General features: G+C 39.0%; 3 protein-coding genes and 1 long non-coding RNA gene across 5 annotated transcripts; 1 reads left to right on the top strand and 3 right to left on the bottom strand.

Moving 5' to 3' along the window:
- Nucleotides 1-827: 827 nt before the first annotated feature.
- Nucleotides 828-4,813, bottom strand: LOC113731330 (protein DETOXIFICATION 33-like). Of its 2 annotated transcripts, XR_003458526.2 has the most exons (8): nucleotides 4,230-4,813; nucleotides 3,383-3,924; nucleotides 3,218-3,304; nucleotides 3,025-3,081; nucleotides 2,466-2,704; nucleotides 2,005-2,210; nucleotides 1,638-1,888; nucleotides 828-1,330 (listed from the first exon to the last, which is right to left on the bottom strand). XR_003458526.2 is itself a non-coding variant. In XM_027256536.2 (7 exons), the coding sequence occupies exons 1-7, from the start codon at nucleotides 4,476-4,478 to the stop codon at nucleotides 1,805-1,807; spliced, it is 1,464 nt and encodes a 487-aa protein (XP_027112337.1). In that variant the 5' UTR covers nucleotides 4,479-4,813; the 3' UTR covers nucleotides 1,563-1,804. The 2 variants fall into 2 exon arrangements, 1 of the variants encoding a protein (XP_027112337.1); XM_027256536.2 differs by lacking the exon at nucleotides 828-1,330 and having other exon boundaries at nucleotides 1,563-1,888.
- A 285-nt stretch (nucleotides 4,814-5,098) lies between these two features.
- Nucleotides 5,099-8,708, bottom strand: LOC113726353 (protein DETOXIFICATION 33-like). Its single transcript, XM_072074695.1, has 7 exons — nucleotides 8,069-8,708; nucleotides 7,298-7,839; nucleotides 7,123-7,209; nucleotides 6,948-7,004; nucleotides 6,618-6,856; nucleotides 6,322-6,527; nucleotides 5,099-5,759 (listed from the first exon to the last, which is right to left on the bottom strand). The coding sequence occupies exons 1-7, from the start codon at nucleotides 8,378-8,380 to the stop codon at nucleotides 5,658-5,660; spliced, it is 1,545 nt and encodes a 514-aa protein (XP_071930796.1). The 5' UTR covers nucleotides 8,381-8,708; the 3' UTR covers nucleotides 5,099-5,657.
- Nucleotides 8,709-9,857: 1,149 nt separating this feature from the next.
- LOC140035850 (uncharacterized) lies at nucleotides 9,858-12,571 on the top strand. The gene is made up of 2 exons (XR_011839762.1): nucleotides 9,858-10,050; nucleotides 12,353-12,571. It is a non-coding gene; the product is annotated as an uncharacterized lncRNA (long non-coding RNA).
- Nucleotides 12,572-13,215: 644 nt separating this feature from the next.
- Nucleotides 13,216-17,655, bottom strand: LOC113731328 (cytochrome c biogenesis protein CCS1, chloroplastic-like). Its single transcript, XM_027256533.2, has 8 exons — nucleotides 16,966-17,655; nucleotides 16,513-16,732; nucleotides 16,061-16,172; nucleotides 15,008-15,280; nucleotides 14,621-14,886; nucleotides 14,086-14,242; nucleotides 13,889-13,972; nucleotides 13,216-13,790 (listed from the first exon to the last, which is right to left on the bottom strand). The coding sequence occupies exons 1-8, from the start codon at nucleotides 17,492-17,494 to the stop codon at nucleotides 13,635-13,637; spliced, it is 1,797 nt and encodes a 598-aa protein (XP_027112334.1). The 5' UTR covers nucleotides 17,495-17,655; the 3' UTR covers nucleotides 13,216-13,634.
- Nucleotides 17,656-17,861: the final 206 nt, after the last annotated feature.

Genomic DNA, 17,861 nt, shown 5'->3' with positions numbered 1-17,861 from the left:
AGACATGAATGCAGAGAACTCTTTTAGTTGTATGTTCAACTCCAGCCCTCTCCCCAGTTGCAAGATTAAGGAAGTAGTGAACAATATATAGCATCACTCACAGCGAAAGATGTTAGACTTTTTTTTTTTTTTTTTTTTAAATTAAATTTAAGCTAAGGAATATCCAAGCTTTGTACCAAGAACGCAATTTAACAACACAGAGATTGCCTGTGACGCAATAGAAAGCATGGTCATGACCCAGATTTTGCTCTGAGATTGGACAAATTTCTGTTATGGGATAAGTTTAAAGCGCAGGCAAACAATTGAGGAATCACCAGCACCGAATATTTACCAGCATGGTTTGATATATCTTTGTTTTGGTGTAAAACCTTTAGTATTGGTGATGTAAAAAAGTAAATTCGAGAGGTGTTATCAGAGCTATGATCCATGACCTCTGCAAGTAGATTCCAAGCATGTTGAACTTTTCGGCCACAACTGCTTGACTGGAGAGTGTTTCAAGGGCACTTCCCATCCCAAACTACTAGGGAAGAAATAGGAAAAACAGAAAAGAATTGCAGAGTCAATCCGTTGTATCGAGGTTACATTGTTGCTGCAACTTTAGATTCGCTACATTACGATGATTACATATATTAGAGATGTTACATAATGCATGTGCCAGGTCGTGCTTGTTCTTCTCTAGGAGTGCAAAGTCTTCTCGAGTTCAGATTGCATGTTGAGAGCTAGTACTAATATATATAACTGGCTGCAATTCAAGACGGAGGAGGAAAAAAACTAAACGAAATTCTTTCGGAAAATGATACAAAATGTTAGGATTCAACAATCAGAGATGATTGAAGGGTGCTGCTCCTGCAGCATAGGATTTTGACCATTAGAAAATAATATGAAGTAGCATCCCACCCCAAAACATGTAAAATGAACAGAAGATGAAGAGTGATAATCACAGACAAACAGTTGGACAACAGAAAACATGCCATTTACCCCATAGGCAAAGCAAATTATGACATTCTCAGCCTCAGTGACTGCAGCAAGTCGCAAAGCTCCTAGATGTCCAGCGAAGGCTGTGCACACAAAGTCGATAGAGAATTGAGAGACTGAAGTGAGCATGGCTGGCAAAGCTATTTTCCACGTCTTTTTAGACTCAGCCTACCATTTACTTGAATGAACTCTTCTCCTGGGCCGTTGCTCAGTCCCTGATTCATGATGGTTTTCCTCCATTCAAGAATCCGACTCTTGTCTTTTCTCCTCTCTACTGCTCTCTCTTCTCAGGTGACAACTGACAACTGACGTCCTGGAGTTTGCACAAACAGCAAGTGCACGGCCTAGAGAATTTCTGATAAAGGGACAAGTTTTGATCTTTAGATAATTAAAGACAAACTTTCTGCGGGGTACCTAAAAAAGTGTTCTTAGCTTTTTTTTTTTTGACAGGACAGGAGTGTTCTTAGAAGTTGGGGAGACAAGAAACGCGAGCTTTGTATCTTTTACTTGTTTATTTCGAGTTTTGAGTTCCTCGCTTCAGATTGCAACGAAGCTAATTTGGTTTGATCTAGTAAGACAATGAGCAATTAACAGTGATTCAAATCCTTTCTTTGTTTATTTTTTTTTCCTTTTGAGATAAAGTACGTGCTGAAGTAAATTACATGATCAACATTATCCGGGCAATTTTTTTCCTTTTTGCTTGACCGAAACAGAGTTGATCCGGTCAATTTTAACTCCAATTCTGGCTGAAAGACTGATGAAATCAAACCGGCTGACGGCCCAATAGTAATTGCCATTCGGGCAGCAACCGGTTCGGAGTGCAGAAATGTCAGGTAGTTTCTTGAGGTTGAGGCAGGTCCGTTGGGGCGGTGGCTCCTCCCCATGTTTTCACACGGTCATCAGCTTCCACAGCCTGCATTGCATCATTGGATAATTAGGTAATCCAGTAAAATCAGATTACCAACCCTCTAAACCCTTCCCCTGGATTCTTTACTGTTCACTTCTGTTGGGGTTGAGTTTTATATTTACCTCTTTATGCCAATTTGTTCGAGATATGATGACTAACAGGATGACAGTCTGGAGAAGACTACCGCCGAACATTGCCCACCAGATGCCCTGCACCCCCAGATTGAATTTGTAGCCAAGCACTGCTCCAAATGGAAGCCCGATTGCATAATAGCACACTATATTAAGCAATGCTACTGAGAACTGCCATCCTCCACCAACAGCTACCCCTGCAATTAATGATCCCTAGAACAATCAATTCTTTTCTGGATTCATACTAGTAGTACATAAATATGATAACAAGCAGCTTTTTGAGCACTTTTTGCTAATACCTAGATGAGCAGCTATACTATAATATGCATCTTGTTTTTCTTGTCTTAAAATTCTTAATTAAGACAACTGATGATGATGATGATGAATTCAGAACTTTGTCAATCTTGTACTGAAGTAATGTTTTAGATGCTAGATAATATACAAAAACCAACCGTTTAAAACTAGTTGGATGCTGTTGAGGAATATGGTTGCTGCGAGAACGTATCCCAGCTTGGATGTCTTTTTTATGACCTGTGCCTTATCTGTAAACAATAAGGGAAACTTGCTTTTTGTGCCAATGATGATTGCGGCAAAGACAATTCCAAGTATCCCAGATGTCAAAACATTGACTATGATTGAGAACTTTGCAGCGTTTGGTTTCCCGGCTCCGAGTTCATTTGACACTCTTACACTGCAAAATCAACCCCATCAAGAAGTTTCTCTTTTTGTTGGAATGACCGATATAATACTGCTACTTAATTTACAAAATTAGAAGATGAATTGAATCACTCCTTTTCACCCTTAAATTTTAATCCTGCAGACAGCAGCATTTGCTTCAGAACTCATTCAAAACGTTTCAACAGTGTATGTGCAAAATCTGCTTGTTGATAAAGGTAAGGTGAAATGTATCTGAAGGTTGTCGGTCCTGTGTTGCTCTCTCCACAAGATTTTTAGGTCATTATTTCATCTGTATTTTAGCAATAATCTTTATCTTGAAGATAAATGACATACCTGACCGATGCATTGAAGCCTACGGCAATCATCATTGTCCATAGCTGCAAGTTCATACTGTTACATCCACAGAAGGTGCAACAAGATGGTTATCTGTCATTGTTCCTTAAGACTGTAGAACAAGGTGGATAGAAAAGACTAAGTTTTCCTATTATACTCCACTGGAGGTGAGAAAAGAGAATACGGAACTAACCAGATTGATATGGCATCGATTGCGACTGCAGCATCCTTCAAACCTCCTACCATCAGGATAACTGCTGTAAAGTACCATAATTCCAAGCTGCCAAAGTTTCTGTTTCTGTTTACACTTTCGGATTTTTTATATAAAGTCTGTAAGTTGCTAGTATTCATCACTCACCATAACATTATTGCTGACGCAAGTGAGAGCTTGACAAAGTTGGTCAGTGACTTAAAAGCTAACCAGGAAAAGCCGTTCCATGCATCTGGAAAACAACCTGATATTGCATAGATTATTTGGGATATATCCAGCAGAAACCATGTGATGTTTCCTGCCATTGCAGCACCGAGCAAGCCGTGGCCGAGCTTCGTCACGAGAACCCAATTTAGTAACACATGGAGCGCCAATGACGCTATAGAGAGCATCGTCATCATCCAAACTTTGCTTTGAGATTGGAAGAACTTCTGTACGGGGAAGTTCAGAGCATATGCAAACAGCTGAGGTATCACCCACAGTGCAAATTTACCGGCAAGGTTGGAGATATCTCTGTTTTGGTGTAAAAGCTTGAGTATGGGCGAGGCAAACACGTAAATAGGAGTCAAGAACAAAGCTGTGACGATGGTGATGATCCATGACCTCTGCAGGTAGATTCCAAGCATGCCAACTTGTCCAGCACCGACCGCTTGACCACAAAGGGTTTCAAGAGCACTACCCATCCCCAACTACGAAGGAAAGATTATACAAAAACAGAGAAAGTCATTGAATGTTAGGCACGAGCAACTGAAAATTCCACCTCTGGTACAAGTATATTTTACTTCTTGTCACATGTTAAAATTTAATAAACTTTCTAACAAGCTGACTCGAAAAGAAACAAAAGTACTGATGCATTCTACAAGTGGGAAAAAAAAATGAAAATTGGCTGAACCTTATAAGTTTCCCGAAAGCTTCATGAAGGAAGCAACACAGAGAAATATAGTAGTATCATCATTCTTTAGTGCTCAAATAAAAGTATGGTATAAAAACATACCATGACCCCATAGACAAAGCCATCTATAACATTCTGAACCACAGAGACTGCAGCAAGCTCAGCATCTCCCAGATGTCCGGCAAAGGCAGAAGTGACAAGTTCGAGGGAGAATTGTGTAACTGCTGTTATTATAGCTGGTAGGGCGATGTCCCATGTCTTCTTTGTCTCCTTCCACAACTTCTCTGGGGTCTTTCTCTTGTGTAGAATCTCAGTCACCTGTCTGCTAAGTTCAGGATGTTGTTCCTCCATTCAAGATGATTTTCTTTTGCTCCGTTCACCCTTAAATTTTATTACCTGACGACCAGAGTTCCAGGCCTGTTTTTTGTATTTCGGAAAACAAAAAAAGGAAAGAGTAGATTCTCTTTGTCCCACTGATTTGTTTGACTTATATATGTCAGGAAATGAAGAATGTTGCTGAGAACTGGGTTGTCACCACGTTTTATAATAACTCACCTACTATGGGGTCTAAAGATAATCATTAAGAGCAAATTGCGGCTGTATTGGTTGAGTTTGTATTGGCCTCCTTAATTTTTTTCTTCCTATGAAGGTTGAATTTTTGATATATTAGCGGCAGACTTGCTAGTTTGCTCTTCCGTCGGGCATTTTATTAGTTATGGCAGCCAAAAAATACCCACCAACTAGTGTGAAAAAGATGGGTTTGGTGCCCGCCTAAGTTGACAAGATTGTCACCCCCCTAATGAACTTCAACGTTTTTCATTAAGCAAAATTGCCTATTGCTTCCACATCCATCGAATGGTTTCTTCTTAGAGTTAGGGGGTCTACCAGAAACTGCAGGTGATATCTTATTTTTGGCATTTTATGTCGACTTTCTCCATCATGTTATTCAGCGTCCAGCACTTCTGTTCCCATACCAAATTTGAGACAAAGTTGATCACCATTCCCAGAGCGAAATCTTGACATAATCTGTCAGCTCTGGAAAGTATTGATAGATAGTAAAAGAGATTGGTTAAAACCTATTCACTCGCTAGTAAAAGCAAGCAGAGTTTATTCACTCAACGTCATCCGTGTTTGTTCCAGCCGTTCAAGTATCTTAAAAAGCAGCAACCTCTTAAAGATGGAGAGCTTTTTCATACCGTCCGTACATTTGGTTTGGGAAGACGGGGGGACGGGCGTCTTTCAACTTTTAAGATAGAGAGAGCTGCACGAGAAGTTGTCACGGATGATCAAGTTTTTTTTCATTTGCTTGCACCTTTTCTGATTTAAAAGTCTTCGACCGACTCCGGCTAAAACACTCAAAAGAGTATTTTCAATGAAGCAGACGTGGAAACAAAATAATAATGATAAGTTGGGCCCGAAGAAACTCTGCTACTGAAGCCTAGAGGAAAGCGGATCCAAGCAATGGAATCAAGGGAGGTTGTACAAGTTGGAAGGAAGACCATTAGAGCTGCACCTAAAAGACTTTGAGCATTAGCAGGAAGTCGGAGCATCCAACATCTCAATTGCGTCAATCTCATCATGGGGCAGCGGCGTTACTGCATACGACCTCACCCGCTCTTCTGCTTGCAATGCCTGCACCAGAAAACACCACCTACTTCACCTACTCCCATCTCTTCCAACAGTAAACAAGCAAAAACGACTTTGCTGATACGCCCACCTATACTGGCTTATTTTGTTGACGCATGCCAACTTTTGCAAATTTTACTAGACTGTGTTTGGTACTAAAACAATTTAGTTAGTAGTTAAATAAATCTTGTTGTTATGATATTTATTAATCAAAGATCATGTTATCAAGTAATTTTATTGAGATTTTTTTTTTTATAATAATTGTGAGTCAGAAATTGTGTTAATTTGTTTCATGAGTTTGTGAGTTGATGTTTGAATAACATAAACTCATTTTTGGTTTCAATAGAATACAAAGTCTTTTGTAAGCCATTTTTTGCGACACTCGTTGCGGCGTTGTTTCTTAGTTTATGCCCTAAAAAAATCAACTTTAGGTATTTACTTTTTGACTATCAAATCAATATGCTCGATGCAGGTTGAAAAATCCCAGGACAGAATTTCTTTTCCAAGTCCTCTCGTCATTTTCATGGATGAAAATCAAGTAATGGAAAGTTAAAATTGCAATCCGAACCTCGTTGCTCCAGTTAGCCCGGAAAACGTTCACAACCAAAATGACTGTTTGAAGCAGGCAACCGGCTAACATCCCTGCCCAGATGCCTTTTACGCCGAGTTTGAATTTGTAACCCAGCAAGGCACCGAAAGGAAGGCCAAATACGTAGTAACACCCAGCGTTCACCAGTGCCACTGAAAACTGCCACCCTGCTCCAACTGCCATTCCTGCAATCCCAAATTTCAATTTCGGTTTATGATTATTTATGATTCGCCAATTCATAAATGTCTAAAAGTCTAGGCAATTCAAGCTGTTACCATGAAGCACAGGTTGGATGCTATTGAGGAAGACTGTTGCTGCTAGGAAATAGCCTAACTTGGATGTCTCCCTTATGACCTCAGGTTTGTCAGAAAAGATTCTGGGGAACTGTCCCTTTGTTGCAAGAATTATGACCGTGAAAATTATCCCAAATATCGTGGATGTGGTGACGGCCACCACGGTTGAGAATTTTGCAGCTTTTGGGCGTCCAGCTCCAAGTTCATTTGAAACACGTACGCTGGAAAATGTGATGCAAAAAAAAAAAAAAGTTGTTAATGCATATTAATACATTGCTTTGCCATCTTTTTCTGATTGGGAAGATCTCTTACCTAACGGCTGCATTGAAACCTAGAGCGATCATCAGCGTCCATAGTTGCAAGTTCATGCTGCAACAGCCAAAGAACGGAGTGTAAGCAAGCACCCACATTAATTCTGAGGCCAAACGGCCAACCACCTTTCCAGTAATCACTAAGAAACAAAAAGAACCAAGAAAAAGGCACTAACCAGATTGATACAGCATCTACTGCAATTTCCGGATTCTTTAACCAGCCTACCATAAGGATCACTACAGTATAATACCAAAGCTCCAAGCTGACAACATCACAGAGGATAGCATCAGTATATTTGTGAAGTCAAAACGAAGTATCTTTAGCATTTATGAAGTCAAAAAGGTACGGACCATAGCATGATGGCTGATGCAAGAGAGAACTTGACGAATGAAGCAAGTTGTTTGAATGCTAATGAAGAAAATCCGGTCCATGCTTCAGGGAAAAACCCTCCGACGACATATATTATCTGAGCCAATACCATAAGCCACCAAGAGACGTTTCCAGCAACAGCCGCACCAAGCAGGCCATGCCCAAGCATTGTCACAAAAATCCAATTCAACAGAACATGAATTCCCAACATCACCAATGAAATTATCGTCATGACCCATATTTTGCTTTGAGCTTGAAGAAACTTCTGTATCGGGAAGTTCAATGCGTATGCAAACAATTGAGGAATCACCCACAGAGCATATTTCCCGGCAAGATGGGAAATTCTTGGATCTTGGTGAAGCAGCTTTAGCAATGGTGCTGTGAAGATGTAAAACGGTGATAACAGCAATGCAGTAACTAAAGTAATTATGCAGGATCTCTGCATGTACACCCCAAGCATTTCAAATTGTCCTGCTCCAACAGCCTGACCACAGAGGGTCTCAAGGGCACTTCCCATTCCTAGCTAATACACCAAATAAAAACAGAAGATATTATTGCAAATCCAACCATGTTAAAAAATATATATATTGTTTAATTTAAAACAAGAGACAAATGAGGAGTTCGTAATTTCATGTGAATTTAGAACAAAACTTCCCAGCATTTCCACGATCTCTTCATTCTAGAGAGTAGAGACACAAATTTTGATATGCAATGCAACACAAACATGAGAGATGGTGTCAGATATGACGTACCATTATTCCATATACAAAGCCTTCAATGACATTTTGCACAACGGAGACAGCAGCAAGCTCGACTTCCCCCAAATGGCCAATGAATGCAGCCGTGACAAACTCGAAAGAAAACTGAGCTACCGCTGTAAGTATAGCCGGAGCTGCAATCTCCCACATTTTCTTCGATTCATTCCAGCTCCTCCCGCAAATCTTTTTCCCACCAACTCGCTTTCGCTGCTTATCTTCCTTTTCCTCTATCTCAAGACTCATTATTGGTTCCATTGCAGCACTAGAATCTGTTTCTTCCTCAGCTCTCTCATCAAATATATGCATGATGCAAATAATTAATATAATGGTTTCTGTCTGCCTTTACGATTAAGCTGCAGACAAAAAAAGAAAAAGAAAAAGAAAAAGCTGCAGACAAAATAAGCAGGTAGCACCTCCCTATTATGGGCTCTGTTCTAATTTACGTTTCTTTTTTATCAAATGCAACTCGCTTCCCACGAATATCATAACTGTTGATGACAGATAAAGTCAATCACCAATAAAGCAGTCTCGCATGGTAGACTGGAGCAGAATACAGGGGTAGGTTTGTTATTCTGCATTCGTGCTACCCAGCCTACCCCATGATGATCATCATTGAGGGTAAGAGCCCCCATCGACGCTTTCAACTCCAAGCATCCTACCAGTTCGACCCTAACGTCATCACACATCATTATTGTATAGTTTCTCAATTCACATATACATGAACACCACCAACTAAATCCTTCTTTTTTAAAATAAGAATAATAATAATATCCCTGTTTCACTGAGGTTGGTTTGGTGATTGTCATGTCTTGGCAACGACCAAACTTCATAGTTTAAGGTCAACACGGCAATGCATTCATGTGGGAATAGAGAGAGATTTCAAGGGATCGGGTGCATGTCTGGCTCTGAATCCGTCATTAGCAGTGGAATATTTCGGTATGCTAAACAAAGAAGTCTCCATTAGAATTTGATGTCCAGTTAAGGATAAGAGGAAGAATTGCATTACTACATACATATTCGGATTTTATTAGACTGCTACATATACACCGACAAGCAATTTCTTGCTTTTATATTAGCAATGTTTGGTGAAAAGCATGATGACGATGCAACCACCATTGACCTCACCAACTCTAGTCTTTTATGCCTTTGTTTGGTCGGAGCTGTAATCCATAGAAAAATGGTGAATCGTGGCTTTGTGTCTGTTGATGGGTATTATTTGGAAAACCTGTTTAAGAATGAGATTAAAGTCTCATACTCCGCATATGTCAATGATTCCACAAAAGCCAAGTTGTGCTTGTCCCCGACATCCAGAAGTCAAGCAAAATTTGGCATTGATAACTATACTTGTGTGAACCCGAAAATTTTTTATTTTCTAGCCATTATTTTAATTCCATGCATACTTTTTCTATACTTTTCTTTATTATATTATTTTTCTAGCTATTTTTATAAGAAAATTAAGTTTTCAAGATATTTTTTCGGTATAAGTTAGTTCATGTGACATTAATAGTGTATATTGGACGTGGGTGGGACTCACTAGTGCGTTAAGTACGATAAATTTTGACGACTAGATAAAGTTTTGGATTAAGGGATATTATTTTACCAAGTATTAGAAGATAATTAGAGATTAATTAGATAATTAATCATTGGTAAGCAAGAGGATGAGATTAAACATTCAAGGTGCTAAGTGGCGCGATCCAATTCGAAGTTGGACTTGACCAAAGGTTTCTTAACTTTCTTAAAACCAATTTTGACCAAACTTTCCTCACTTTTCATCCCCTCTTGACCGAACCTTGTAGAGAAAAAAACAAGAGAAAATCCTTCAACTTCCACTTCAATTTCTTGCTCAAATCTTGAATTTCAACCGATTAAATTGCAAACTACTCCATATAAGTTGCTCTTTAGGGAAGATTAAAGCTTGTGGTGGAGTGATTTTGGAAGGGAAAGCACTAAGCTTCTAGCTTTCTTGGAGGAACAAGGTAACATTGGCTAGAATTTCCCTCTACTTCAATTAATTGTCAATTAGTAGTTTAGAGTTGTGAGTTTTATAGTTTTATGGAAAAAATTCATGAAGAAAGTGGTGACTTGGGAAATTCAAATTTTTGGTGAATTTTCTGGTTTTAATTGATGCTTGAACAATTGCCATGAAATGATAGCTTTGTTATGTGTAAAATGAAACTTTTATATGCTAGTTTTGGTTGCTTACGAAAATTTCAGCTTGTGTGGTTAAATTTCAGCTTTAGGGTTTCAAATTGGGACTTTATTGTGGTTGGTTTTGGAGCTATCACTTAGTTCAAATTGAAGGGTATTGTGGCCCTAGTTAGGTATATTTTATAACTTATGTGTTGTGTGTGCAATTGTGATTGATTTGATTTGAGATTGGTGATGTGATTGTAGGGTGGAAAGTAAATGAATTTAAAGAGAAATCTGTCCTGTTTCTGACCTGTATATCTGAGTATGTAAGAGGCTGAATCAGGTCTAGGTCAAAACATGAAAGTTGTAGGGAATGGAGTTAACTAGTTGCCTGCAAAATTTCAGCTCAATTGGAACACTGTAGCATGTGAAATGACTAAAATACTCCTGACTGCCTTTCTGTGCTCTCTGAGATTGCACATTTTGACCTTAAAAATACACGATTTGGGTGTTGATGTCTCCATAGAAAATGTAGTTCTCTGTCTTAGTTTCAAAACGGCATAAAGTGTACCCCAATCCAATGAGCATAACTTCAGTTGTGACCAAAATGCTATAAGACGTCCAATCTGTTGTTTAGCTATTTGTTTTTAAAACTTGTTTCCGGTCGCATTGTTAGACTTGTCTTGTAATTGGATAACATTGAGCCTAGTTAAAAAGCTATTGTATTAAGTTTACTTATGTGTTGAATTGGGCTGAGTTGAGGAAAAAAAATGAAGTCATAAATGGCTTAAAAATAGCGAAATACAAAGAGCATGCTGTCCAAAATTTTAGGGCTACTTGATTCCTTCAAATTTAGATCGATTTGCTGACAAACTTGCTTACGATACTTGGTATATCTATAAATTTTACTTAAATGTTGAATTTTGGTTGAAATGGAAGGATTTGCATTGGTATTTTCCTCCAAGTAGTTGGCTGAAATTTCCGTTTGTTGGTCAAGTGATAGCGAAGTCTATTACCTTTGTTTTTTAATCTTTTCATGATTTAGTTTTGGCCAAAATTTTTTCCAAACATTGGTTAAACCTTTGTGCTTAAATTTGAGTGAAAACTATTTCGATTAGGAGGTAAGCAATCTTATGATTTCACTTGTGTCATGGCTGCGAAAATTCTGGTTTGAAAGGTAAATTTATATCTTGTTACCTTTGAGTTTTAAAGTCTTAAAATCACTCGTGTCATAATTTCACTTGTTGCCTGGTTACTTTGTTATCTTGTTACCTTTAGCACCCTGTTACTTACTATGACATACGACTCGTAACACTTTGCCTGCGAGTGAAAGTAGTTCATTGGATAGGCATACGACTCGTAATCGAGTTTCAATGGTTTTCCTTGGCTGTTCTAGGACGTGCCAGTGATTAAAGGCATCCTTTGAAAGGAAACTTTTGAAGTTATCCTTGTTTGAACTGGTGAGTGTACCACGCCCATGATTCGTTGTTAATTGGTTTATCTGTACTTGAAATTTGTGACTGGAATGCCTGTACCATCTGTTTATCTGTACGAGACGAGAGTGTACTTTATCACACTCGTTCTTTGGCCTGTGTGACTAGTTTACTGTATAAACTTGAATCTGTTGCCTGTGCCTGATGTGATGTCGTTTGAAGCTTGTATCCAACGATCTCCCTGTGCCTGTGAAATCTGAACTCAATCTCATGGGGAGTTAACTGAATCGAACTAGCAAGGGTTTGGTCGAGAAAAATTGACAATCCATGGGGGCTTGTTCCTGGGAAATTTTTGGGTATTGGAGACTCTAAATTTCCGGTATACTCGAGTATTACCATCCCTGGTCCTGTTGAGGTGTTTGAGCCCGGTAAGAGGCATGTTTGGTGGATGAAATTTGGTGTAAAGTGGGGTCTACGGTCATGTTTGTTCTTCAAACATTAACGGAGAGTCAACGCGTGTAGATTAAGTACTGCAATGGAAATTTGACTCTTGAGAGCCACATGTATCCTTTTATTTGAGGTGTTTGTTCAATTCCTTAGTTGATATGTATAATTGCCTCCAAAGTGAGTTCCATGATTCTAGACTGCTTGTACTTGTGGTACCTCATTGAGTTTCTATCTTACCCCCTTTCCGTTATCTTTGTTTTCCTTACAGGGTTCAATGTTTTGGAAACTATGATTTTTGGAAGAAAAAGTCGAGCTAGTGGTAGACATTCTTTTGTTTACGCTCCTTTATAATAGTAAACCCTAGGTATACTTTGATACATTATGACTATTCTGACTTGAACTTCAAGTTAACTTGTTGAAAACTCCAATGTATACATTTAGGCAAGTGTATGGTTCCGTATATTAATTGAAATGCATGATTCGGAAATGCATGATTCGCTGGCTATGTATACTTTTCTTGTATCCGTTGGAAAGAATTGAAGTTTAGTTACGCGTTCGGTAGGATTTACATATGTTTCGGATCAGTAGTCCTTACGAGAGTTGAGCAGGCAGTTCGCCAAACCCTTCGATTCGCTTTAGGGGAAGGTAGGATCGCCATAGTACCGACCCGCATCCGCGACGCGGCGTATTAGATTTTACAACATTGGAAAAAGGTTGCAACACCTGCGGAGAAGATAAAGCTGTTCCATAATCACCTTTTTGTCTCGAAATGTAAAATATTTTGAGTGCTGCATGAATGTGCAAAACTATGTGGACTGTGGAGTTTAAACTGTAGGCATTTTACCGCCAGCCTCCAACAGACACCGCGTCTTGATGTAGGCATAAGAAACAGTGTGTGTCCATTGATGCTGCTGTGTGTGTGTTTTTCTTTTGGTTTTTTGTCGCCGGGGGTGGGGGGGGGGGAGGTGAAAGTTCTGGCCGTTTTAAGAATTTCTACAAAAGTGAAAAGGTGAATGTTAACGCACCCTAAACCAAAATAAGCCTGCAACAAGGAACAGTTGATGGACCAAATGCACGCTGCTACAAGGGAAAGGAGACAACAGAAACGGAATGAAGTATACGCATATTGGATGGAAAAAAATTTGCTGCTTATTCACATATGTATGACTAATGATATTAACTATACAATGCAAATAACCTAAGGAAACCAAAGACTTCAAACCAGCCCAACACACCACATGAAAGATGCCTGAGATTAAAGAATATTGGTATACAAATTTGATTGATTAACCAGTGTCAAGAATTTGCTTCATGAATCATCTGATGCGACAGTCAGATAAGTTGACAAGCATACTTTAAATCCTTGGGATATGTGACGAGAGTGAAAGCAATATCTGGTTTATCTTCAATCAAGCTCGATGCACCAATATCTTAAGCAGTCAAGTCAAACCCAATTGACAATTTCCTGCATCATATTCCAAATGCAGAGTGTGTGCATTAGCTGAAATTTCATCTTAAGATGCTTCTTTGTCCCAGCGTAGAGTGTTACATCAGCCACTGATAACATCAGATTGCTGAGGAGAAGATGATTCAACTAATTCAGGGACTTGATCAAGTAAGAGATTCATCTCCTCTGGAAATTCACCTTTTGCACGATTTGTCTTCCCTCCAATAATCACCTCTGTACCGTCTTGCAAGGCCCAAATCTTCGAGATTGGATAACATATGAAACAAAAAAATGAACTTGCAGGATCAGGATTATAAACCATATGGATTGCCAAAATGTCATAAGCCGAATCTTTACCTGTGAGTGAGATAAAAAACTGATGCAAGTTGTGAGCATTAAAGCACCAAAACCAGCATAAACAATTGGCACCCCAGGGTCAGTCTATATGGAAACAGGGATGTACAATAATTATGAAAAGAAGAGGAAAAGAAAAATATATCAAAAAGAAGACAAGGCAAACTCCAAACATAAAAAGTTGAAGGCAAGTTAATTACCTTTATGTCCAGCCCAGTACTACCAATTGCATCAACAATGACAATTTTAATGCCATCTATGTCAATTGGGAGCTTTGAGTTTGGCCGTCTTACTCCAACAAACTTTCCTTGTTGATCATAGAGGACAATTGACTGGAGATCACGAGCTAGCATTGATCTGAATATTCAAAGAAAATGTTAGAACAAAGGAACTTTGTATGCGGAAAATATCAATTGAAAGGCAAATCTTGGTTCCTAACAACACATCTCCATAATAACAAAGAGAAAATGCAAGTCTTATCTCCTGCATATGACTGCAGCTAATTCCCCCTTTGATGCAATTTAAATGGTTTCAAGCTTTTATCAAAGGTTATCCAACTAAAACAGAGTAGAATTCAGCAAAACCCCCGTCCAACACTTTAAGAAATAAGTAAAGAAAAAACTTGCTTCCCCATAGTACGGGCATTTTTATAGGGGAATATGCTAAATGATTTTCCAAAAGAGATACAAAACTAGAGATCTCCACAAGTTACATGTACTAATAAAACAAACATACATTCCCTTGACATCAGGAGAATTAACATCTCCAATAGGCAGGAATGTTCCATAGAGTTTCTTGTCACCATTGATTTGAAGAGGTGCCATTGCCAAATTGAATGGCCCTTCATTATCCTTCAATATTTGAAGTGCTGAAAGACTCCAGTCTGTCTGGTATATAGTAATTCCTCCATACCTCAATGGATCATTCACACTTATAGTTTTCCTCATCACCTCCTTGCCATTGAGGTCAAGTAATGAAAGGTCAGTGTGGAACTGTCTTACCTATTAAAGAAACAAAAAGATAAAAGAACAAATTAGCTGAATTGGATAACAGAAACAACTAGCTAGGCAAAAAGAAAATTGAAGAAATGCTTTTGTTTCTGTTATTTTTAGTGCAGACTACCTCTCCACTGTCATAATAGTCCATGTAAAACCTATTGACATGAACTTCTGTGTTGAACGCCTCTGATGGCATAGATAAAAATCCACTGGGTCCCAGTACATCTCCTACAACAAAATTTAGGCCTTGTGGAACTGTTACTGATCCTCTGAAGCTACCAGCAGAACTGAGAGTTCCTCCAGCCATTATCAGCAGCAGTGCTAAATGTACTCCAATTGGAGCAAACCGACCAGCCAAACCCTTAAAGGCATACAAAGATGGTCCTTCCAAGAATACCTGAAGAAACAGACAGTTGCAAAGATCTAGTTCAGTATCAAGGAATCGATTCAAAGAATTTCAGACAAGCACGATGTAGAAACTGCAAAATCACTAAGAGAAACACCACACAAGTCTAAAGAAGTCCACATTATCAGTACTTTTCAAACTTACGTGTTAACTCAGCATCTATGAGCACTTCAAAAAGTTATCACAAATCTCAAGAGCAAATGTGGCCACTTTCTTTTAACAAAATTGGAAGCAGTATTAATCACTGCAAACTAAAGTCTCTGGTTTAATTTAAATGTAATTTTAAATCATTAAAAGTTCCACTAATAAAAGGTAATTACTTTGGATGCTTCTGAGTTCAAAAGAGATGCTATAAAAAATTTCTCAACACTATCTTACATTACCAGAAGTTTGAACACATCAATCATTGACACTAACGGCACCTATGAACTTATGTCTGCCTTGCTATCCTTCAGGTACACAACTCCCTGCCCCCAACCCCTCTCCCCTTTTGGGATGATGTCAGATTTGAACCACATTAGAGCAAGGGAGGGCAGGCTTATCCTAGATATCTGCTTCGGGGTGAAACAAGAACCTTGCAGTATAATTTTAAAACTGATAAATCTCGTATATAAAATTTGTCAAGTAGAGGAGACTACATGATACATGTTCACTAACTAGTCTTCTCTACGTTTTCGACCAGCCCCATGTAATGTTTTTACTCTTTTGCTAATATGACTTAATAAGAAGTACAGACAGAGGCAAGAAAGAAAGCTAAAGAGAACATCAGACCTCATATCCAGCTCCCATCAGAATGACACCTAAATCCTTAATCGACGCTTGAGGTAGAATGTCAGTGTATTCCTGCTTCCGAATCACCTCAGCCGAGTATAAGAAAGACCATCTGTTAAACCAAACCACATATAATCAAGTCTCTCTCTATTTGCAACCTAGCAAAGAAGGCAAGGAAAAAGACACACAAGGGAAATCATTTTGTTTGCTTGTTTGATACACGAAACAAAAAAACATGATCTTTGTTTTTGCAAAAAGGACTTTGGAGTTTTAAGCAACTTCATTGGAAGTAAATGAGCAGGAAACGTAAAGTAAAATCCATACAGAGATATACTTGGTCCTTTTTATTCTCCTGTAGCCTATTTGAGCAAAAGATGAAAGCCGTTTCCTCTTAAGACCTCCGGAAGAGAAAACACATTACCCAACTTAATATAGTAACAGAGAAATCGGACCTTCTTGCTACTCTGACAAGGGGGATCTGGGTAGTGTACGTACAAGCCATGAGTGATGCTCCCAAGAGAGCCAAAGTTCCAAAGAAAATAGGGGATGTAAACATGTGATCGAAACCAAGGGTGAGAACCCATCTCCACGTGAAGAATCCCAGGACAGGATTATCTTCAGGATACTTGTGAAAATAAAAGTCCGGTGTCTCGCCTTGATCAATCACAGTTCCTGTCAGAAAATGATCACAACAATACTGCCTATTACTTATAGCTTGTACCCCCTTTTTTCTTTGGATATAGATTCAGAATACTCGCAAGTATAACATTTAAATTGACTGGTATCAGTTCAGTAACTGACATTGGAATATCCAAGTTAGAAATAACTGAATCTGATGCTGCATCGTATTAGGACATCAAGAAAAGGAAACTTGCTGGTAAGAGAGAAAAATTTAGTGCAATTACCCAAAGCCATCAGGGCAGCAACAGCGGCCATTTCTGCTAGAGCCAAAGGCAAATTAGAGAGAATAGCCAACACCCTCCTCCAAATACTACTCTTCCATGACCCTCCTACCCCTCCCAACTGGCTCTTCCGAGTGGCCGGTTGTCGGGTGCTGCCATTACTTATTCCGGCGGTTCCCTCCTCTGAAAGCGAAGGCGCCTCCTCATTGGACTCCGGGACTACAATCTTGCTCTTCTTATCCTCCTCGTCCTCCTTCTTCTTCTTCTTCTTGCTTTGCGTCAAAATATTATCTTTCGAGGTTTCGAGCTTATATGATACAGTAAAGCCCAAAGCTAGACCGTTATTCCTGCAGCAGAAACTGTAACTAATTTGTGAATTCCGGAGCGAGAACGGAGGCTTAGGAAAAAAGGGATAGTAGCCGTAGTAGCAGCATCTTGTTTTGGTACAACAACCAGTAGTGCCATTCTGAAGTTTAGATAATGGAATAGATTGGGATTGGGGCCTGGAGGAAGTCAAGTGGAGAGAACCCATTGATGCAAAAACAAGCTGCTACTACACTACACCATGCCTTCTTGACTTCTTGCTGCTGCTGTTGCAGCTTCAGCAAGACTGGAGAGGAGATGGGGTGATGTGTAACGACTTTTAACCGTAAAGTGGGGTTGGGGCGAGGATGGTTGCAGGTAGCAATGGCCAACTTGGGTTTGTTTGGGAGAAGATATTTCATGTAATTAATTTTTTTTAAACCAGTTTAATTAATTTAAATACCACTATACTGTTTCAATTTGGCTCAACATTTTTATTGAATCACCCCGTCATTGAGTAGAATTCATTTAGATTGATTTTCTATAATCGAATTTCTAATTATATGCTGCAGGTTCCAGATTGGTTGAGGGACCAC

This window comes from Coffea arabica, chromosome 2c (assembly GCF_036785885.1).
Source record: "Coffea arabica cultivar ET-39 chromosome 2c, Coffea Arabica ET-39 HiFi, whole genome shotgun sequence".
In the NCBI taxonomy this organism is placed as follows: Eukaryota; Viridiplantae; Streptophyta; class Magnoliopsida; order Gentianales; family Rubiaceae; genus Coffea; species Coffea arabica.
The sequence above is the reverse complement of the archived record's forward strand: the minus strand, read 5'-3'. Positions and strand labels throughout refer to the sequence as shown.